General features: G+C 45.2%; 1 protein-coding gene across 6 annotated transcripts in view; it reads left to right on the forward strand.

Moving 5' to 3' along the window:
• Nucleotides 1–18,949, forward strand: part of MAP2K5 (mitogen-activated protein kinase kinase 5) — a 127,115-nt gene that overhangs the window by 28,403 nt on the left and 79,763 nt on the right. For all 6 annotated transcript variants that reach the window (XM_030280994.4, XM_030280997.4, XM_032750182.3 and 3 more), the window contains exons 8-11: nucleotides 1,218–1,282; nucleotides 16,114–16,153; nucleotides 17,942–18,010; nucleotides 18,149–18,230. In XM_030280994.4, coding sequence (XP_030136854.4) covers nucleotides 1,218–1,282; nucleotides 16,114–16,153; nucleotides 17,942–18,010; nucleotides 18,149–18,230 — 256 coding nt within the window. The remainder of the gene's footprint in view (nucleotides 1–1,217; nucleotides 1,283–16,113; nucleotides 16,154–17,941; nucleotides 18,011–18,148; nucleotides 18,231–18,949) is intronic.

Consider the following 18,949-nt stretch of genomic DNA (forward strand, 5'->3'; position numbering starts at 1 on the left):
CTTCTAAATCAATAAAATATTTCATTTTCTGGTCATTAGAAATGCTGAGTATTGACTCTTTGGGACATTTGAGCTTGTTATCATCACTTGTGTTAATACACAAAAATGACATCTTTAAGCAGCCAGGCCAAGTCATGTGAAATATTTAACTTGGTGTCCCATAAAATACAAGTAATTACTGAAAATGAGTTAATGTTTCCTAGGAAAATATCTTTTCAAAGCAGGATTTGCCCAAACATTTTCTGCTTAAAATGATCAAGCAATGGAGGAATCTTTTCTGGAAAAAAAAAATTGCTTTGAACCCAGAATTAATTCTGTTCAAAATATTTATTTTAAAGTATAAACATGAATTGCAAAAAGGCCTTTAGAGGGATTTTTAAAATTTGTGTGAAATCAGAATATCTGCTTGTCCAGGAGAAGATTGAACTATTTTACATTTCAGTTGCTTCTCAGGCCGTAAGTTAAGCTGTGGTAAAATCCACATAAAATTTGATGCCAAATTCAGGGATTTGCACAGTACTTTTATTTTTATAATTCAGCTGCTGAATTCCTGAGGATCTCGGTTGTCCCAGCCAGCAGAAAAAACTGAGGCAAAGAATTTGTTGTGTGTTTGAAGGGAAAATCACTTTGATTTGAATTCCTGATTGAATTCCTGAGGATCTCGGTTGTCCCAGCCAGCAGAAAAAAACTGAGGCAAAGAATTTGTTGTGTGTTTGAAGGGAAAACCACTTTGATTGGGATTGCAGAGTGATTTTTCTTTAGATAAAAAATAGCTAAATTGAGTTGTGGCAGAGCTGCTGCTCAGAATCTGCTCTGATTCCAGGAGAAATCCCAAACTTTTCCGGCTGCCAGGGTTGTTCCCATTCACCTCCAACTTTGGCTCTGCCTCTTTGCTGCTCTGGAGCCCCTTTTTCCTCCCAGCAGCAGTGCCCTGACCCTCTTGAGCTATATTATATCATTCCATTTTGACACCTTTTATCAAACTTTAATGAAATGACCCAGGCAAACAAATTGTCATTAAACTTTCCATCACTTCGTCCCTTGGTATCGTCTTTTATAAATTGGACAGCAAATGTTGTATTGATCTTCTCGTTCTTGCAGCTGAACTTGAAATGACCCAGCCTGCTTGTTGTTTATGGCCTGGAGTTGCTTTTCCTTGACATTTCCATCCCCAGCATGACATCTCTTTTGTTTTTCTTCCTTTCTTTCTCCTGGAGATGAATGAACAAGACATTCGATACCGAGACATCCTCGGCCACGGCAACGGCGGCACCGTCTACAAGTGAGTGGTGCTGGTGTGTGGGGGGGTTTGCACCTGAAATCTGTCCCAAAATTCAAATTTCACAGTGATTTTTGTCCTCTACATTGATGTGGTGTAGGCAGGCCCTTGCTGCTCTGCAGGGAAAAAAATTATAATGTAAAGTTTTAAGCCATTTTGGGGTGTTTAATTCAGTTTTTAACACGGCGCTGGATTTTTTTCTGGGAATTTGGGATGTCCTGGATTTGGAATTCCTGCTGGCTCACCTGGGATGGCAACAGTGCTCTGCCCCTTCAGAATCCCTCACCCCCTTTTGCTGCCTCCCCCTCCCTCCCAGCCTGACCAACTCCCCCAAATTTTGGTGCAGAAGTTCCAACCCTCCAGGATAAATTTTAATACTGTAAGAAATTCAAATAGCAAAGATACGACTTTCCTGTTGAGAAAACTCCCACTTCTGCATCGTGCAAAGTTTAAACTACAGAATGCAATATCTGGGACTTAATAGTCTGCACTGGGGTATGAAAAATATTCCTGTGGGAATTAAGAAATCCATACTTTGTCATAAAGCCCTGAGGGAATAATAAAGGTTTCCTCCAGAGAGCTGTTTACCATATACAGTAACCCAGCATCCCATTAGGGTTTTGTTTATACCTTAGACATTTTAACTTTGATATTAACATTTTTTTCCCCCCCTCTAAAATGTTTTAAAAGCCACGGTGCATTTAGTTTAGTTTCTAATTGGCTGCCAGCACTGCAAAACAGCTCCTGGCTGAAGGTTTGATGGAAATGGATTTCCAGAGCCTCCAAGGAGGAAACGCAGCCTTGGGATGGACTCTGAAAATCAGGTTGGCTTTAGGGGGTGGAAGGTGCTTCAGAAATCTTTTCTTGGAGAAGCATGTTCGTAGGAATTGAGGAAATGGTGTTATTTTCTGATTTTATGATAGACATGAGAGGGAATGTGGAGCTTCAGAGCTCAGACTTGTTGGTGTTGGGTGGAGAGGCTGAGAAGGTTCATCAGGGAATTGGGATAAAAGCTGGATGCTCCTGTGGGACACCATCCTGTGTTTCTGAGGATTTGGGATTGGGATAAAAGCCCTGTGTGCCACCATCCTGTGTGGGATTGGGATAAATGTCCTGTGTGCCACCATCCTGTGTTTCTGAGGATATAGGATTGGGATAAAAGCCCTGTGTGCCACCATCCTTTGTAGGATTGGGATAAAAACCCTGTGGGCCACCATCCTGTGTTTCTGAGGATTTGGGATTGGGATAAAAGCCCTGTGTGCCACCATCCTGTGTTTTGAGGATGTAGGATTGGGATAAAAGCCCTGTGTGCCACCATCCTGTGTAGGATTGGGATAAGAGCCCTGTGTGCCACCATCCTGTGTTTTGAGGGTGTGCAGCTGGGATCCCCAGCCAGGACTGGGGACTGTGGCATTCCCTGCACTCTGGGAGAGGGAAAATCTCACCTGGAGGGGCAGGAGCCCAACCCCAACCCCCTCCTGTGTCAGGGAGGTGTTTCTGTGCCTCCTGTTCCTTTTTATCCCCTTCCTATTTAAAGTCAGCAGCTGCAGGAACTTTGGGATTTCTCCAGGACAGGAGTCACTCCGGCCTTTTCCAGGGAATGGGCGCTGGTTTTTTGGTGGATATTTTACAGATTGTCATGGTTTGGGCTGGAAGGGGGCTCAGTTTATCTCATCCCATCCCTGCCATGACAGCGACACCTTCCACTGTCCCAGAGTGCTCCAAACCCCTCCAACCTGGCCTTGGACATTCCAGGGACCCAGCTGCTCTGGGAATTCCAGCCAAGAATTCCTTCCAATACCCATCTAAATCTCCACTTTTCTACTTTGAGGCCATTCCCCGTGTCCTGTCCCTCCATCCATGGTCCCAAGTTCCTCTCCAGCTCTCCTGGAGCCCCTTTAGGTCCTGGAAGGGTTCTGAGGATTCCTTGGATCCTTCCCTTCTCCAGGGAAACATTCCCAGGGCTCTGAGCTCTCCCTGGATCCTTCCCTTCTCCAGGGGAACATTCCCAGGGCTCTGAGGATTCCCTGGATCCTTCCCTTCTCCAGGGGAACATTCCCAGGGCTCTGAGGATTCCCTGGATCCTTCCCTTCTCCAGGGGAACATTCCCAGGGCTCTGAGCTCTGCCTGGATGCTTCCCTTCTCCAGGGGAACATTCCCAGGGCTCTGAGGATTCCCTGGATCCTTCTCCTCTCCAGGGGAACATCCCCAGCTCTCCCAGCCCTGTGCACAACATTGGGGCAACCCCCCCTTCCCAAAAAGTTCCCAATTCTCCCTCTCTGGCAGAGCATCCAGCAGGAGATGAGGGATTCCAGCTGGAAACAGAAATATTTATTCCAGGGGTGTTTTATCCCATAAATCAATGGCCATTTGTCAGGTGGGATGAATTGCAGAGGTTGGGCAGTTTCCCTCTCCAGCGTGGGGCTGTTGGCTCGGGGAGGAGAGGCCGAGTGGGGATCGATCTGCAGCTCACCACCAGCCTCTCTACACCCTTCCTTTTATCTTTTTATTATCCTTACCTTGTATTTTTTTCTATTTTTCCTTCATTCCCTCTCTCTTCCCAGCTCTTTTCCCCAACTCGTATCCATCGTGGCAATGAAATATTCCTGGTGTTGAGGGAATATTTCCCACCTGCGTGGCAGGAGGCTGAGCCAAAAAAAAAAAAAATCTCCCAGCCTCTCTTTTTTTTTTTTTTCATGGAAAAACTCTTCTATTGGAATAGTTTATTGAGATTGAAGTATTGATCAGCCCTCCTGCTCCCCCCCGGCTGGAGGTGGCGTTGTTCTCTTTGCAAGCCTATGTTTAGTTAGAAAATAGGGATTTTTTTAGTTAGAAAATGGATTTCATTTATTTGGGTTCTTTACAGCTGCAAGTGGTTTATGGCTTGGAGAAGAGGTATCTTAGCTTTATTTTTATGACAGTATAATTATACTTTAGAAATACACTTGATTACTGTGTGGAGCAAAATTGTTCCACTATATTGGCTCGGCCAATATTGCTATACAAACAACTTTTCAGTCAATTGAGCCTGGTAAAAAATCAATACTTTATAGCAATATTTCTAGGGAGAACTTGCTGAATCTAAATGTTTTTCCTGTTCTAAAAAGAAGGGATTTTATAGTTCTTTGACATCTTATTCTGCCCCTACCTTTTGATCCGCTGTTTGCTTAATTAAGGAACGATAAAAATTCTCGTGTTAGATATGGCAAAACCAGTTAATTAGCTTTGCTTTTTGGTTGCTTGCATGTTCAAAAATATGTGAGAAAATAGAAAACAAGCCCAAAGTGTCTATTGAACGTTGCAGCAGAAAGCAGGAATTCTTCCAGTGCTGCTCACCTGACAGAGCGTGCCCTGGTTTGGGTGAAGATTGTCAAGAAAAGGTAAAATCTGCTGTAGCAAAGACTTGAGTGTGCTGCTCTCCTGTTGCCAGGTGCTGCAGGTACTAACCCATTGCCACTGCCTGTGGAGTATTTAAATCCAATTTTAATGCATTGTTTGAAACTCAGCTGCCTATTTTATGGTGGAGGATGCACGATTTGAGCTCTTCCCAAATATTTGTGTGGCAGGACATCTCTGGATTTGCTTAAATTGCCTTTTTTTTTTTTTTTTTTTAAATAAATTATTCACTGGTCAGTCCAAAAGACTTTTAAAGGTTCTGCTTTGTGCTGCATCTTTGGGCTCCATCAGAGCCTGCAGAGACTCCTCTGAGGAGATCTTTCCTTAGGTGAAGGATTTCCTTTGGAATGACTGGATGTGCTTTGCCAGACAGTTAAATTAAAGCAGCTTTGTTAAATTATGTAGACCTCAAAACCTTAGCTTTGTATATTTTGAACTTAAATATTACAAAGTACAAGTGGTTATCTGTGGCAAATAATTCCTCTGTCAGGTCTTCCTCACACAATGTGTCTAAAGCATCACTATTTCCTTTATACAGAAGCAAAATGAAAGTTTTATTCTTATTCCATGTTTTTTAGTTTTTGTTTTTTTCAAGGAGAAAGGAGAGGTGAGATGTCCTAAACTCTGTTTAGGGCAGGGCACAGCCTCCTGGGATTTATTTTACAGTGAGGTTTTGTAACTCTGTGGGTTTTGTTGGAGTCTCCAGCAGCAGGAGCATAAAGGAGAAATAACCATAAAGCCCCAACGATGCCCTAATTAATTTGGGAGTTACCAGGATTTGGGAGAGAGGGAAGGAATGGGAAACATCAGTTCCCATCTTAGCAAAATGCTGTGAGAGCAGAAGGCTTCACTTGGAAGTTGAGTAATTGGGAGAGAAGTGGCTGTGGCTGATGTCCCACGCCGAAAAATTGGATAGCCTGGAAAACAGGGAGAAATGAGGGAGCTTAATTTGCCTGAGCAATTTCCTGGAGCAATTCTGCAGCGTGGCTGAACGTTCCAGCATCTGCCCTTCCCCTCATTCCCTCTCTCAGCCAACCTTGGGGTGCCCCATCAGCACCCGGAGTGGGAAGTGTGGGAGGCAGCTGGGATTGCTCCACAGCCTGGAGCCCACCCTGGAACAGAGCTGGGCATCCTCTGGCCCTGCTGGGTGATGCCTCAGGTTTGGATTTTATATTTTTCAGATTCTGAGCTGCTTTAGTGTGTGGGTCTGGGCTCCATATCAGGGGATGCTGAGCTGGGTCTGGGCTCCATATCAGGGGAACAAAACAATTCCTGCCCCAGCTGGGCACCAAGGACAATGATCCAAATCTCAGCCCAGGAGCACAAACACCGTGGGCTGGAGAGAGAAAAACAAGCAGGGTGGGACTGCCTGGGCTAAAGCTGGAATGGGACAATGAACTCCAAGGTGCCAATGGAGCAGAACTGATCCCAGGGAGAGCCCCCGGGAGCGCTCGTGCATTTTGGGGCCATTTTGGGTCATTTGGGGCAGCCCTGGCTGGGCTCTGGTGCTGCCCAAGGTGGATCCATGGAGGAGATCCTTGAATAAATCCCTGTTTTGTTCTGGGACTCTGCTCCAGCTCAGCCCTCCCAGAGCATCCCAGGGAGCTGGAGGAGCTGGGCTGTGGCTGTGGGAGGAAGGTGAAGGCTGAGCTCTGGGAGCTGGGCTGGTGATGGGGTCCCCTGGGTTTGGTGTTGCCCTGAGGAACTTTGGCTGAGCAAGGCTGGATTCCCCTGGGTTATCCCAGAGCTGCAGGTGCAGGACAGGGCTGCTCTCAGGAAGGAGCTCTGGGCTCCTGGTTTGCTCCTTGCAGCACCTCAGGTGTTGTGGGAATCCAGCCCAAATCTTAGCAGGGCTGTTCCTCTCCTCTGGTCGTTTGTTGCTGGTTTTCCATGTGAATATCACAGAGTCCTGGAATGGTTTGGGTTGGAAGAGACCTTAAATCCCATCCCATTCCATCTCCTGCCATGGCAGGGACACCTCCCACTGTCCCAGGCTGCTCCAAGCCCAGTGTCCATCCCTGCCAGGGATCCAGGGGCAGCCACAGCTGCTCTGGGAATTCCATCCCAGCCAGGAATTCCTTCCCAATATCCCACCCATCCCTTCCCTCCAGCAGTGGGAGCCATTCCCTGGGTCCCATCCTTCCATCCCTTGTCCCCAGTCCCTCTCCAGCTCTCCTGGAGCCCCTTTAGGTTCTGGAAGGTTCTCCACGGTCTCCCTGGATCCTTCTGTTCTCCAGCACAGGTGTAAGACAAGAACTATCATTTACCTCTTTTTGAAACACTTTAAGTCACAGATAATTTTGGCCCTGTGGCAGAGGGTGATGGGGACAGAGATGGAATCAGTTCCCAGGGCAGTGACAGAGGCAGGAATGGAGCTGACCCAGCTTCACTGGTGGGTGACTCCCAGGGAAGGTTCTCCCAACCTTTTCCCCACGTTCTTGTCCCATCCTGGTGCTCAGGGAAGGGATCCCAGGCAGGTTCAGTGACTTGTTTGGCATCAAAACACGTTTTTGACCCTTGGAGGTCTTCCCATTGCATCTCCCTTGATTCCTGTGCAGGCATTTCCCTGGATTTCCCTTTCCTGTGCATTCATTTTCTGCTTCCCTCACTTGGTTTCATTTCCAGTCCCACTGAAGGTGTTGGAGCAGCCGTACCTGGCTGAGTTCAGAGTGTCCCAGTGGATTTTGTGGTTCCAGTGGGGTTTAAGGACTGCCCAGTCCTTGCTGGTCACTCACTGCCCGTGACCCCGCGGGCGCTCGGCCGCCCCATAAAATCTGTTCTGCACAAAAGTGCATAAAATGAAGATAAAGCACCTCCTTGGAGCCTGACAAAAGCCATTCCTCTGCAGAATGGGAGCTGCAGTGAAAGTAAATAAATGAATGGACAGCAATCACAGCCTAGTTGATGAAACTGTTCAATTAAAGCACAGGCATTTACATGGTGTAATTTCCCTAAATTGCCAATGAGCCCCTTTAGACACAACCAGTGTTCAAATTGATTTCAGCATTGATTTTGGCTGAAGCTGATAAATTTCTGCTTGTTAGTTAAAGTAATTTTGCAGAAGACTTTGTGGTGCAGTATTGAAGTGTTCATTTAGCTGATGGTTAAAAGAGGAGTTATTTACAGAGGGTTCTACTGTTGGGCTGAGATGGGACAATTCCCCGGTCATCTTTTTACTTTTAATTTTTAAGCTTCAGTATCCAATCAATACGTTATTGAAACTGATTAAAATGTATCCAGCCAGCTGCCTATGGCTGTTTAATTAGAAACTGGATGATTCTTAAATTAAAGTTGTTTTGTTTGTGGTGGATGTCCATAGCTGGGAAGATGGAGAGAGTGGGAAATGGGAGTTTGTGCTTGCTAGCAGGGAGTGAGCTGGGGTGAGAGCCTGCCCACCCTCCCAGCCAGGAATTCCTTCCCAAAATCCCATCCATCCCTGCCCTCTGGCAGTGGGAGCCATTCCCTGGCTCCTGTCCCTCCATCCCATGTCCCCAGCCCCTCTCCAGCTCTCCTGGAGCTCCTTCAGGTGTTGGGAAGGGCTCTGAGGATTCCCTGGTCCTTCCCTTCTCCAGGGGAACATTCCCAGGGCTCTGAGCCCTCCCTGGATCCTTCCCTTCTCCAGGGGAACATTCCCAGGGCTCTGAGCCCTCCCTGGATCCTTCCCTTCTCCAGGGGAACATTCCCAGGGCTCTGAGCTCTCCCTGGATCCTTCCCTTCTCCAGGGGAACATTCCCAGGGCTCTGAGGATTCCCTGGATCCTTCCCTTCTCCAGGGGCACATTCCCTCACGATGGCATCTCAGTTCCTGCCACCACAGAAGGTGCTGCAGGGTTTGGCTCACACTCTGGTGTTTCCCATTTCGTTCCTAAAACTGTGGTGGGTTCACTCCAGGCTTTGTGCCGGGTGGGATAACCCACGTCAGTCAGAGCTCAGGGCTGCTCTGCTGCCTCTTGTCCTTGCCCCAGTTTAAATCCAGCAGGTGAAGCCATCCCTGTGCCTGGAGCTGCTCTGGGTGGCCTGGTGGCACTGGGTGACCCCGTGTGGGTGCCAGTGGCACTGGGTGACCCCGTGTGGGTGCCAGTGGCACTGGGTGACCCCGTGTGGGTGCCAGTGGCACTGGGTGACATGGTGGCACTGGGTGACCCTCTGTGGGTGCTGATACATGGTGTGGGTGACATGGTGGCACTGGGTGGCCTGGTGTGGGTGTCAGTGGCACTGGGTGACATGGTGGCACTGGGTGACCCTCTGTGGATGCTGATACACGGTGTGGGTGACATGGTGGCATTGGGTGACCCACTGTGGTTGCCGATACACGGTGTGGGTGACACGGTGGCACTGGTGACCCGCTGTGGGTGCTGATACATGGTGTGGGTGACATGGTGGCACTGGTGACCCGCTGTGGGTGCCGGTGGCCCCTCGCCCTGCTCCTGCTCCCTCTCCTTGGCGGGCCCTGTCAGTGGGGCGGGCACAGATCCCCTTCCCAGAGGCTGCCCTGAAGGTTTGGCTGCAGGAGGGAAGGAGGAGACCCAGATGAAGAGGAGCAGGTCCCAGCCCGGAGCTCAGGGACCCTCACCCCCGTGCTCGGGCTCCAGCTTCTGACATTGCTGCTCAGCCTCTCCTTCTGCTCACAGCTCTGCCCTTTTCCCCACGTTTGAACATTCACACACCACTATTTGCTGTTCTTTTACCACTTCCCCAGCAAATCACTTTGCAATCAGCACTCGAGCATCTGCGGTGGCGTTTCGGGAGGGGAGGTTGTGCTGTGAACCAGCACAGCCCCATAAAAGCTCCTTTTTCCAGCTGCTGTGCACTTTGGCTCCCCTGATTTAACAGCCACAGAGTCAGGCTAATGTGTTTGCTATTGCAGGAGGCAGCAACTGGCAAAGTGGTTATTTCCTAGGAACAATTTGAATTTCTTTCTTTAGATGGCCTGGAAGTACGTGACGCTGCTGTCACTGCCCTGCCACCAGCAGCACAGGCAGGGGCAGCAAAAAAAAAAGGGGAAAAAAAGGAAAAAAAAAAGCAAATGTTGGGTGGTTTGCTGTGTGGGGCTTGTGGCTGGGGCTGAGTTCCTTTTGCCTGACTCTGGCACAGCTTTTTGCTCTGGGTTTTCCCTCATAAATGTCCAGTTTGGCTCCTCCTGTGGCCTCACGTCTGGAGGTGCTGCTTCAAGAACCTGCAGTGGCTTCTTCGGAAGCTTCAAGGTTTTGTTTCTGTTTGGAAACAGAAGTATTTATTCTGTTTGGAAATGTTAATTCTGTTTGGAAACCCTCTGCCCTGGCCCTGAGAGAGCTTTGGTGTGTGGGTGTGGAGAGCTTCCCCTGCAGCTCCTCAGTGCTGAGAGGGAGGAATGGAAAATGGGAGATTTCCCAGCATTTTTGAGGAAAATGATGCTTTGCTGTTGGTAAAAAACGTGGGTGATGATTTCATCCCAAGGTGTGAAGGAAACGAGGCAGGGTGAGGAACCAAAATATTCACATCTGGTTTTGCTCTGTGGCCTGGTGTTTGTTGCTGGACTCGAAATGAGCACACAGAAGCTTGGTAAGTTTAAAACAGAGATAGACTTAATTTTATTCAAATATCTGGTATTTATAGAATTCTAAAGGTGACTGTGGATTGGAGGATGGAATTACCACCTCTCCAACCACACTGGTCCAAAGATCAATCAAACATTTCTCTCTACTCACAGAGAAATATGTCAACTATTTTATTTAGACATGAAATTGTGTGGGAACTCTGACTCTCAAACATGTAAACATTATCCAGAAATTTTAAAAATCTTATAAGAACTTCAAAACTTTCAAGAAAACTATAAAAAGAAACTTAACACTTTGAAAAAATCAAATCAACAGCCTGGGAAGGTCAGGTGGCGAAAAAGGAGGAGCTGCAGGGCATGGGAGAGGCAGGGATCTCCATCCTGGGGAGGAATTTTTCCCCAAAATGCCATCCCTGTGGCAGGGTAGGTGAACCTGGTGGGGAGAAATGCTGATGTCTGACTCGGTTCAGAAGGCTGAATGATTTCTTTATTGTAACTATACAATAATATATTAATATACTATTTAAAGGGGATAGTAAAACTACAAACCTACTTTTTTTTAAGTACTATATTTAACTTACAACTTGTGACCCTCTCTGAGAGCCCAGGCCCAGTTGGGTTGGATTGACCACCAGGCTCAAACAATCCTCACCAGGATCCAACCAAGCAACACCCCAGGTAAACAATTCTCCCAACACATTCCACATGGAAAAACAAGGAGCAGAAATAGAAATTGTTTTTTCTTTCTTCTCTCCATGCTCCTTTATGAAAAAATCCTAAAGAGAGGGAAGAATGTGCCTGCCAGAGCAGTGGGAAGCCATTCCCTGTGTCCTGTCCCTGCAGCCCTGGTGGCACCAGGCTGGGGTGTCACATCCCTGCTGCTGCAGCCCCGTCCCTGCTGCCTGCCTGGCACTTCATCACTGTGTCATATCTGCTGATGTTGGTGATATTTCTGACTGACTCATTGGCACAGCAGACAGGTCATGGCTTTCCCTTGAATCCTCCAGGCTTGCCAAGGAATATCTTTATTGATTAGAAATTGTTTCCCTGGTTATTGGGGGGGAAGAGAAAGGGGTTTATGCTGATGGCCAGCTGTGCTCCTGCAGTACCATTCTTGTCACAACAAAATAAACGTGAATTTTGGCTTCTAGGTAGAGATTACATTTATTTTGAGATATAACATAAGGCTAAACTCGGTTTGTAGTGAGAAGTTGCTGTGTTTGGTGGGAAAAGCTGCTGGAAAAAGCTCACGGATGTTTGACAACTCAGCCCCTGCTCGTGATGTGACCATTGTTGTGTCGCTCACACGTGGGCAAGGGGTTTGCAATTTAAAAATCAGGGGGAAAAAAAGGAAAATTGGTGCTTCCCTTGAATTGCCTGCAGGTTGCAAGCTGTAGTTGGTTCTTTGCTTGCCCTCAGTGGGATGTTACAAACATTAAATACCAGAAACTACCTGTGCTGGATTTACAATAACGTGCCAATATCTGTCACCTACGTTGGACAGTGTGTCCCCAGCCTGAACCAACAGAAAAATGCCAACACCACAGTGAAACATGGAGGGCATGAAGAAGGAGAAAAAGGACAAGGCACACCCAATTTCCTCCATCTTGTCCCCTCTGAACCCCTAATCTAGAATCCTAAAATTTTACTTTTGCACCCGTGTCACACTTAATTATTACTTATATCAAACACTCAGAGCTGGTAATTGATCCTGTAAGATTGAAAACTCTTTTCCATGGACAGAGATCACAGACAGTGTCTCTGGGGCTCTGTCCAGGGGGGTTCTGACCCCTGCCAGGGTCCCAGGGCAGCCAGAGGGAAGCCCTGGATTCTGACAGACATGATCCCTGGGATGTGGGAATTCTCCCTGCCCATGGAAAAGGTGGAATGGGATGGGATTTAAGGTCCTTTCCCACCCAAACTCTTCCAGGATTCTGTGTGGGACCAAAACCCAGCTTGGTGTTGAGCATCCCCTGCAGGGCGCTGCTCAAACCCATCCCTGGCTTTAGGGTTTTTTAGGAGTGGAGCAGCTGGTTTCAGCTGGTTTTTAAGAGTTTTTCTGCCATCCTGGAAGATTTTAAGTGAGTTTCCCTGCAATGTGCCCAGTTGCTGAGGGAACCTTTGGGGTTTTGCTGTTTTTCTCTGCCTGGTTCTACAGTGTTGGGTTTGGCTGCTTCACTTCCAGAGGTGGCACCAAAATCTGGGAGGTGACCCTGGAGATGAGCCTTTGAGTGGGAATTTGGGTTTTATTCCCTCACAGACATCCAGGGATTGACTAAAAGTTTGGTTTTCCTCGTGCTGGGAACATTGTCCTACAGGATTTTTGTGGTTCATCCCTCAGAACCTGCATAAAGGTATTAAATTCAGGATTTCGCAGTGCTGACCACAACCAAAACGATCAATTCCACCTTCCAGTCCCACAGAACATCCCAGAAAACCCCTTTTTCCTCGGAAGGGGTAATTACTGCAGCAGCCCCAGCCTAATTTGAAGCGTTGGCTGTTAATTAAAACACCACAGAGGTGTAGGGTTGTCTTTTGGTGTAACCAAAGCTCCCGTTCCAGCTCCATTAATCACTTTACAGTTATTGTGCAGGGGAAGGGCAGGACAACTGAGATGCTGGATCAGCCTGGAGTAAACAAATTCCTGCCCTGCTGGCATCCCCCAGCCCAGGCTCTTTGTGATCCAGCTCCCAGCCATAATTAAATGTTCAATTGGTGCTGGCAGTGCCCTGAAAACCAAACCAGGTCCCTGCCCCGTGCTGGAACCTGAGCCCAGCCTTCCACGGATGAATTAGCGTGCATCATAATTAAATCATCAGCTCTGCCCTTCCATTTGCTCTGAAATGGGAGAGCTCTCCCATGGAAAAAGGATCAGCTTTCCTGAGCAGCTGATCAAGCTGTGCAGAGCGGTCCCAATGAACCCAGCAGACGTGGAGCATCCCTTCCCAACCTCTCCAGCCCTTATTCCTGCTCATCCTAAACCCAGGGAGTTTTCCCACTCTTGGATTCATGGATTCAGCTCCTGTTCTGACAAAGTTCCCGTGGATAATCTCATTTTTACACTGATTTTCCCCCTCTGCCTTGTTAAACTTGGGGTTTTTATCCCCTAAAATCTGGGAAATCATCTTAAATCTAGGATGTTTTCCCACTGTTGGTTGATCCCCAGAGCTCGTGGGTTCATGGATTCAGCTCTATCAAAGTTGTCATGGATAATCTCATTTTTACACTGATTTTTTCCCCTCTGTCGTGTTAAACTCTGTTTTTTCTCCCCATATCTGGTGCCAATCAGTTGCGTAAGTATTCATCCAGGAGTTACTAAATTAAGGTGAATTTTTTAGGAATTTCCAAGTCATTACCAGAATTTAGGAGGAAAAGGATCAGCTTTCCTGAGCAGCTGATCAAGCTGTGCAGAGCGGTCCCAATGAACCCAGCAGACGTGGAGCATCCCTTCCCAACCTCTCCAGCCCTTATTCCTGCTCATCCTAAACCCAGGGAGTTTTCCCACTCTTGGATTCATGGATTCAGCTCCTGTTCTGACAAAGTTGCCATGGATAATCTCATTTTCTACATTGATTTTCCCCCTCTGCCTTGTTAAACTTGTGGTTTTTATCCCCTAAAATCTGGGAAATCATGTTAAATCCAGGATGTTTTCCCACTGTTGGTTGATCCCCAGAGCTCGTGGAGTTGTGGATTCATGGATTCAGATCCTGTTCTGTCAAAGTTCCATGGATAATCCCATTTTTTGCACTGATTTTTTTCCCCCTCTTCTTTACTAAACTCTTTTTTTTCTCCCCTAAAATCTGGGAAATCATCTTAAATCCTAGATGTTTTCCCACTGTTGGTTGATCCCCAGAGCTCGTGGATTCATGGATTCAGCTCTATCAAAGTTGCCATGGATAATCTCATTTTTACACTGATTTTTTCCCCTCTGTCATGTTAAACTCAGTTTTTTCTCCCCATATCTGGTGCCAATCAGTTGCAGTAAGTATTCATCCAGGAGTTACTAAATTAAGGTGAATTTTTTAGGAATTTCCAAGCCATTACCAGAATTTAGGAGGAAAAGGATGAGTTTTCCTGAGCAGCTGATCAAGCAGATGTGGAGCATCCCTTCCCAACCTCTCCATCCCTTATTCCTGCTCATCCTAAATCCAGGGAGTTTTCCCACTCTTGGATTCATGGATTCTGTCAAAGTTCCCATGGATAATCCCATTTTTTGCACTGATTTTTTCCCCCTCTTCTTTACTAAACTCTTTTTTTTTCTCCCCTAAAATCTGAGAAATCATGTTAAATCCAGGATGATTTCCCAGTTTTGGTTCATCCCCAGAGCTCATGGATTTGTGGATTCATGGATTCAGTTCTATCAAAGTTCCCATGGATAATCTCATTTTCTACACTGATTTTTCCCCCCTCTGCATTACTGAACTTTTTTTTTTCTCCCCTAAAATCTGGGAAATCATCTTAAATTCAGGATGATTTCCCAATGTTCATCCCCAGAGCTCATGGATTTGTGGATTTGTGGATTCATGGATTCAGCTCCTGTTCTGTCAAAGTTCCCATGGATAATCCCATTTTTTGCACTGATTTTTTTTCCCCCTCTTCTTTACTAAATTCTTTTTTTCTCCCCTAAAATCTGGGAAATCATGTTAAATCCAGGATGTTTTCCCACTGTTGGTTCAGTCCCAGAGCTCGTGGATTTGTGGATTCATGGATTCAGTTCTGTCAAAGTTCCCATGGATAATCTCATTTTTTACACTGATTTTTCCCCCTCTGCCTTGTTAAACTGGTTTTTTTTCCACATAAAAATGCCACTCCATTGCATAAGCGTTCATCCAGGAGTTATTAAATTAAGGCAAAGTTTTTAGGAATTTCCAAGCCATTACCAGAAATTAGGGGGGTTATAAATAAGATTAAATGACATTTTTTGCCCTGTCTGAGGGTGATTTTACACACCAAAACCCCAACTATTAAAGCTTTTCTTCTCCAGTAATAATTGCTGGAGGTACAGAGAGGTAAAATATTGGAATTCTTTAAAGTTAGTGCCACGTCTCTGCCAATGCTGCCATAAATCAGAGTGCGGCAGTAAAACCAGTGAAGAGGAAAACATTTAATGGTTTTGTTTTTATGCAAAATTACATTGGATTTTGAGTTGTTTTGTTTTTTTTTTAACTTCATTTTCTCATGTTTTCCTGGTTAGAAATATTCAGGTCATTGTTAAATGGCCAATTCTGGGTATTTCTCCTCAGAAATTCAGACAAACTGCTGTTGAAACTCCCTTTTGAAAATTATTTTGGGTACCTGTGAGCATCAGCAATAATTCTTTCTGTATTTCTTTACACCCTCTGATCATCAAATAAATGCAGAAATTGAATTTTGCCGAGGTTTTCTGTGGGTCCTTCAGTTCTGAGGAAGAATTGGCCATAATCTCTTTTAATTCCATTTATTTGGTGAAGCTGCTTGTCTCTGGAAATAGCCATGGGATTGAAATAATCCTGATTTCTCATAAAAATTCTGAATAACGGTGATGACCTTCATTAATTCCATTGAAAGAAAATGGGAAAATTGATAAATTCAAGGTTGGACTCAAAAGATTTAAAGTTGGGCTTAATTTTTGAGAGTCAACCTAAAAGATTCTGTTAAATTCCCATTTATAGTTTATTTTTCTGCTGTATCAAAGCCTTCAATGTGTGTTTTTGATATCAAAAATAAAGATACAAGCCCTGACAAAAGGGGTTTTTAAATTTTTGATCCCTTGTTTTCCTTTAGAAATGCTGGATAAAACTGAATTGACATAAAATCCATGAGGTAAAATTCACTTTTCTGTGAAAGGAGGGTATTTATATCGCACATCCTCACGGAGGGAATTTTATATAACCTCAAATTATTGAATTTTTTTCCTCACCCAGGGCTTACCATGTCCGTAGTGGAAAAATCCTGGCAGTGAAGGTAAGAAATTCCAGATATTTTATTTTTCCTTTTTTTTTTCCCTGCCGCTGCTTTCCTTCCATTATTATTATTATTATTATTATTATTATTATTATTATTATTATTATTATTATTATTAATCCCTGCAGTGTCCAAGGCCAGGCTGGACAGGGATGGGGGAGGTGGAATGAAATCCCTTTAAGAGCCTTTCCCACCCAAAGCATTCCAGAATTCCAGGAATTTGCATCCCAACCTTCATTCCCAGCTTCATCCTCAGCAGCAATGACTCTGAGGAGATATTTTGGGATTTGGGGGGTTTTTTTGGGTTTTTTTGTTTGTTGGTTTGGGTTTTTCTGGGGTTTTTTGGGGTGTTTTTTTGGATTTTGTTTTGTTTTGTGTTTGGGTTTTTGTTTTTTTTTTTGTTTGTTTGTTTTGTTTTGTTTTTGGGGTTTTTTTTGCTTTAACACAGTTCCAGCCAATGCTGGAATATGTCACCTCATGAATCCCCCTGGAAGTGTTTTTACCCCTACAAAATAGGCTTGGAAATTTCATATAAAAAAGGTGATGATAAATGCAGGTTAAGGTGAGATATAAATATTTTTTTTCCCCTCTTTTTGTGCTGTAAATAAAGAAATTTCCTCCAGCCTTGACATCAGGTGGGGTCACACAAGCCACACATTTCCAGCTGGAAGAAAAATGTAAAATAATTCTTCAGAGGAGGTGATTCACCCCTAATTAATTTTTTTTGGGGGGAAATAATCTTGTAATTCCTTCCCTTGGTGTCCTGACCACCTGGAAATGCAAAAACTCTGTTTTCCCAGGTTATCCTCATTAGTGGGATGTTTGTAATTATGGTTCATGCAAATGAGCCCCAAATTTCCTCACTCTGGGCCTGGCTTTGGGAGATTTTTGGATGTTTTTGCTCCTGGGGTCAGAGGAATCCCTCTCTGGGATTAGAAGTGAGCGAGGTAAAATTCAGATTTGACACCACTGACGAGATGGAATTTGGTGAAATTCAGAGAACACGGCCGGTGGGGTGAATTTCTGAGGTTTTCACACTGGGGAAAAAAATGTGAGTGAATATTGTTGGCAAATGATTATTGATCTGGACAAGTGTGTTAAATGTTTCCTGGCAGCCCTGTGCTCCACTTACAATTGAGTCCAGTGGCAGCTTTTATAAATAACCCCGGAGCAGCTCTGGGAAGAGGCAGGTTATTGGTTTTTCCTGGAGCCAGATTTTGGTGCTGGGTTGGAAATGGGCTCCCCGTGCTCTGCTCTGGTCTGTCAGCATTATTCCTGGAGTTTTATTCTGCTGATTCTGAAAACTGGCTGAATTCTGCTTCCCTTTGGCTTCAAGTATTAAATAAAGTATTAAATAAAGCATTAAATAAAGTATTGAATAAAGTATTAAATAAAGTATTAAATAAGTCTTGGGTGGGGGCACGCTGAGCCTGGCTCCAAGCACTGAGTCCAGTTTGCTTTGTAAAGCAGAGCTTAATAAGTTTTCAAGAACTGTGGCAAGAAATTCAGTGTTCAGTTGGGCTTTCAGTGCCTTGTTCAGAGGGTCTGCCCTGGGAAAAATCCTGGGAATTCCCAATTCCAGGAAGTGCAGCCCCCTTTGGCTGCAGTCCCTGGTGCTTTGGTGCTGCTGAATAGTGAGGAAATTTCCTTCTTGTTAAAATATTCCTTCCACCTGTTCCTCTCCTTGTTGTTACCCCACAATGATCATTATTCCATGGATCTTCGGGGTTTATATTTTGAATAATTCGCTTCCCTTTCACACGAGCTCTGTGCATTTCTGTGTTTCAGGTCATACCCTTGGACATAACACTGGAGCTCCAGAAGCAGATCATGTCAGAGTTAGAAATTCTTTACAAGGTACGTAGATTTTAACATTGGATAACATTATAATTATAAAATAAATGCTGACTGAGGTAAAAATAACATTGTTTTCACCTCAGTCTTCTTACAGCAGCTTTTAAAACAGCCTCGTGCTTGTCTCCTCTCTTTTCCCAGTGTGACTCCTCGTATATCATAGGATTTTATGGTGCTTTTTTTGTAGAAAACAGGATTTCATTGTGCACAGAGTTCATGGATGGTGAGTAGTGGATCCAGTTTGCTTTTGATTGCTAAGTAATTAAATGAGAAAGGATTTTTTTTTTTTTGGGTAGAATGAAATGCAACAGTAAGACTCAAAAATGTGGAGTATCAATAATATTGCAGGTAGTTAAGAAACCAGAGCAGGCTGGAATTGGGGTTGGGAGATATTCTGCATTTTCCCTGCGTGGAACTTCACTTACTTTTATGGAAAATGTAAATAGAAGAGGAATAAAGGCAGCCTTAATTTGTGGTTTGATATTTGAGCCTCCCGTGCAATCTGTCCTCGCTGACAAAACAGCTGTTCCTCACTTGTAGTGTTTTGATAGCCAAAACAGCTTTTCCTTTCAAGAAATCTATTAACCCAATGTCCTGGCTGTTTGCAGTGGAAATGGGCTCTTAATTACCAGGCAAGGAGTTATTTTCCAGCCCAGCTGTTTCCCAGCTCGCTGCCGAGTTCCTTTTGGATTCCTCTTGTTCCTCCCCACGAGAATCCTCACCCCAAAAGCATCCCTGACCCCACAGCCTGGCACTGCAGAGGTGATTTGCTGGGGAATTTGGGATATTCCTGAGGAAAAGCAGGGAAAATACCCTGGAGGAACTGTTTGTGACCCTCTCTGATGTCTAAATTTGGGATATTCCTGAGGAAAAGCAGGGACAATGCCCTAGAGGAGCGGTTTGGGACCCTTTCTGCTGTCTAAATTTGGGATATTAATGAAG

The sequence above is a fragment of the Taeniopygia guttata genome, chromosome 10 (genome assembly GCF_048771995.1).
Source record: "Taeniopygia guttata chromosome 10, bTaeGut7.mat, whole genome shotgun sequence".
Classification (NCBI taxonomy): Eukaryota; Metazoa; Chordata; class Aves; order Passeriformes; family Estrildidae; genus Taeniopygia; species Taeniopygia guttata.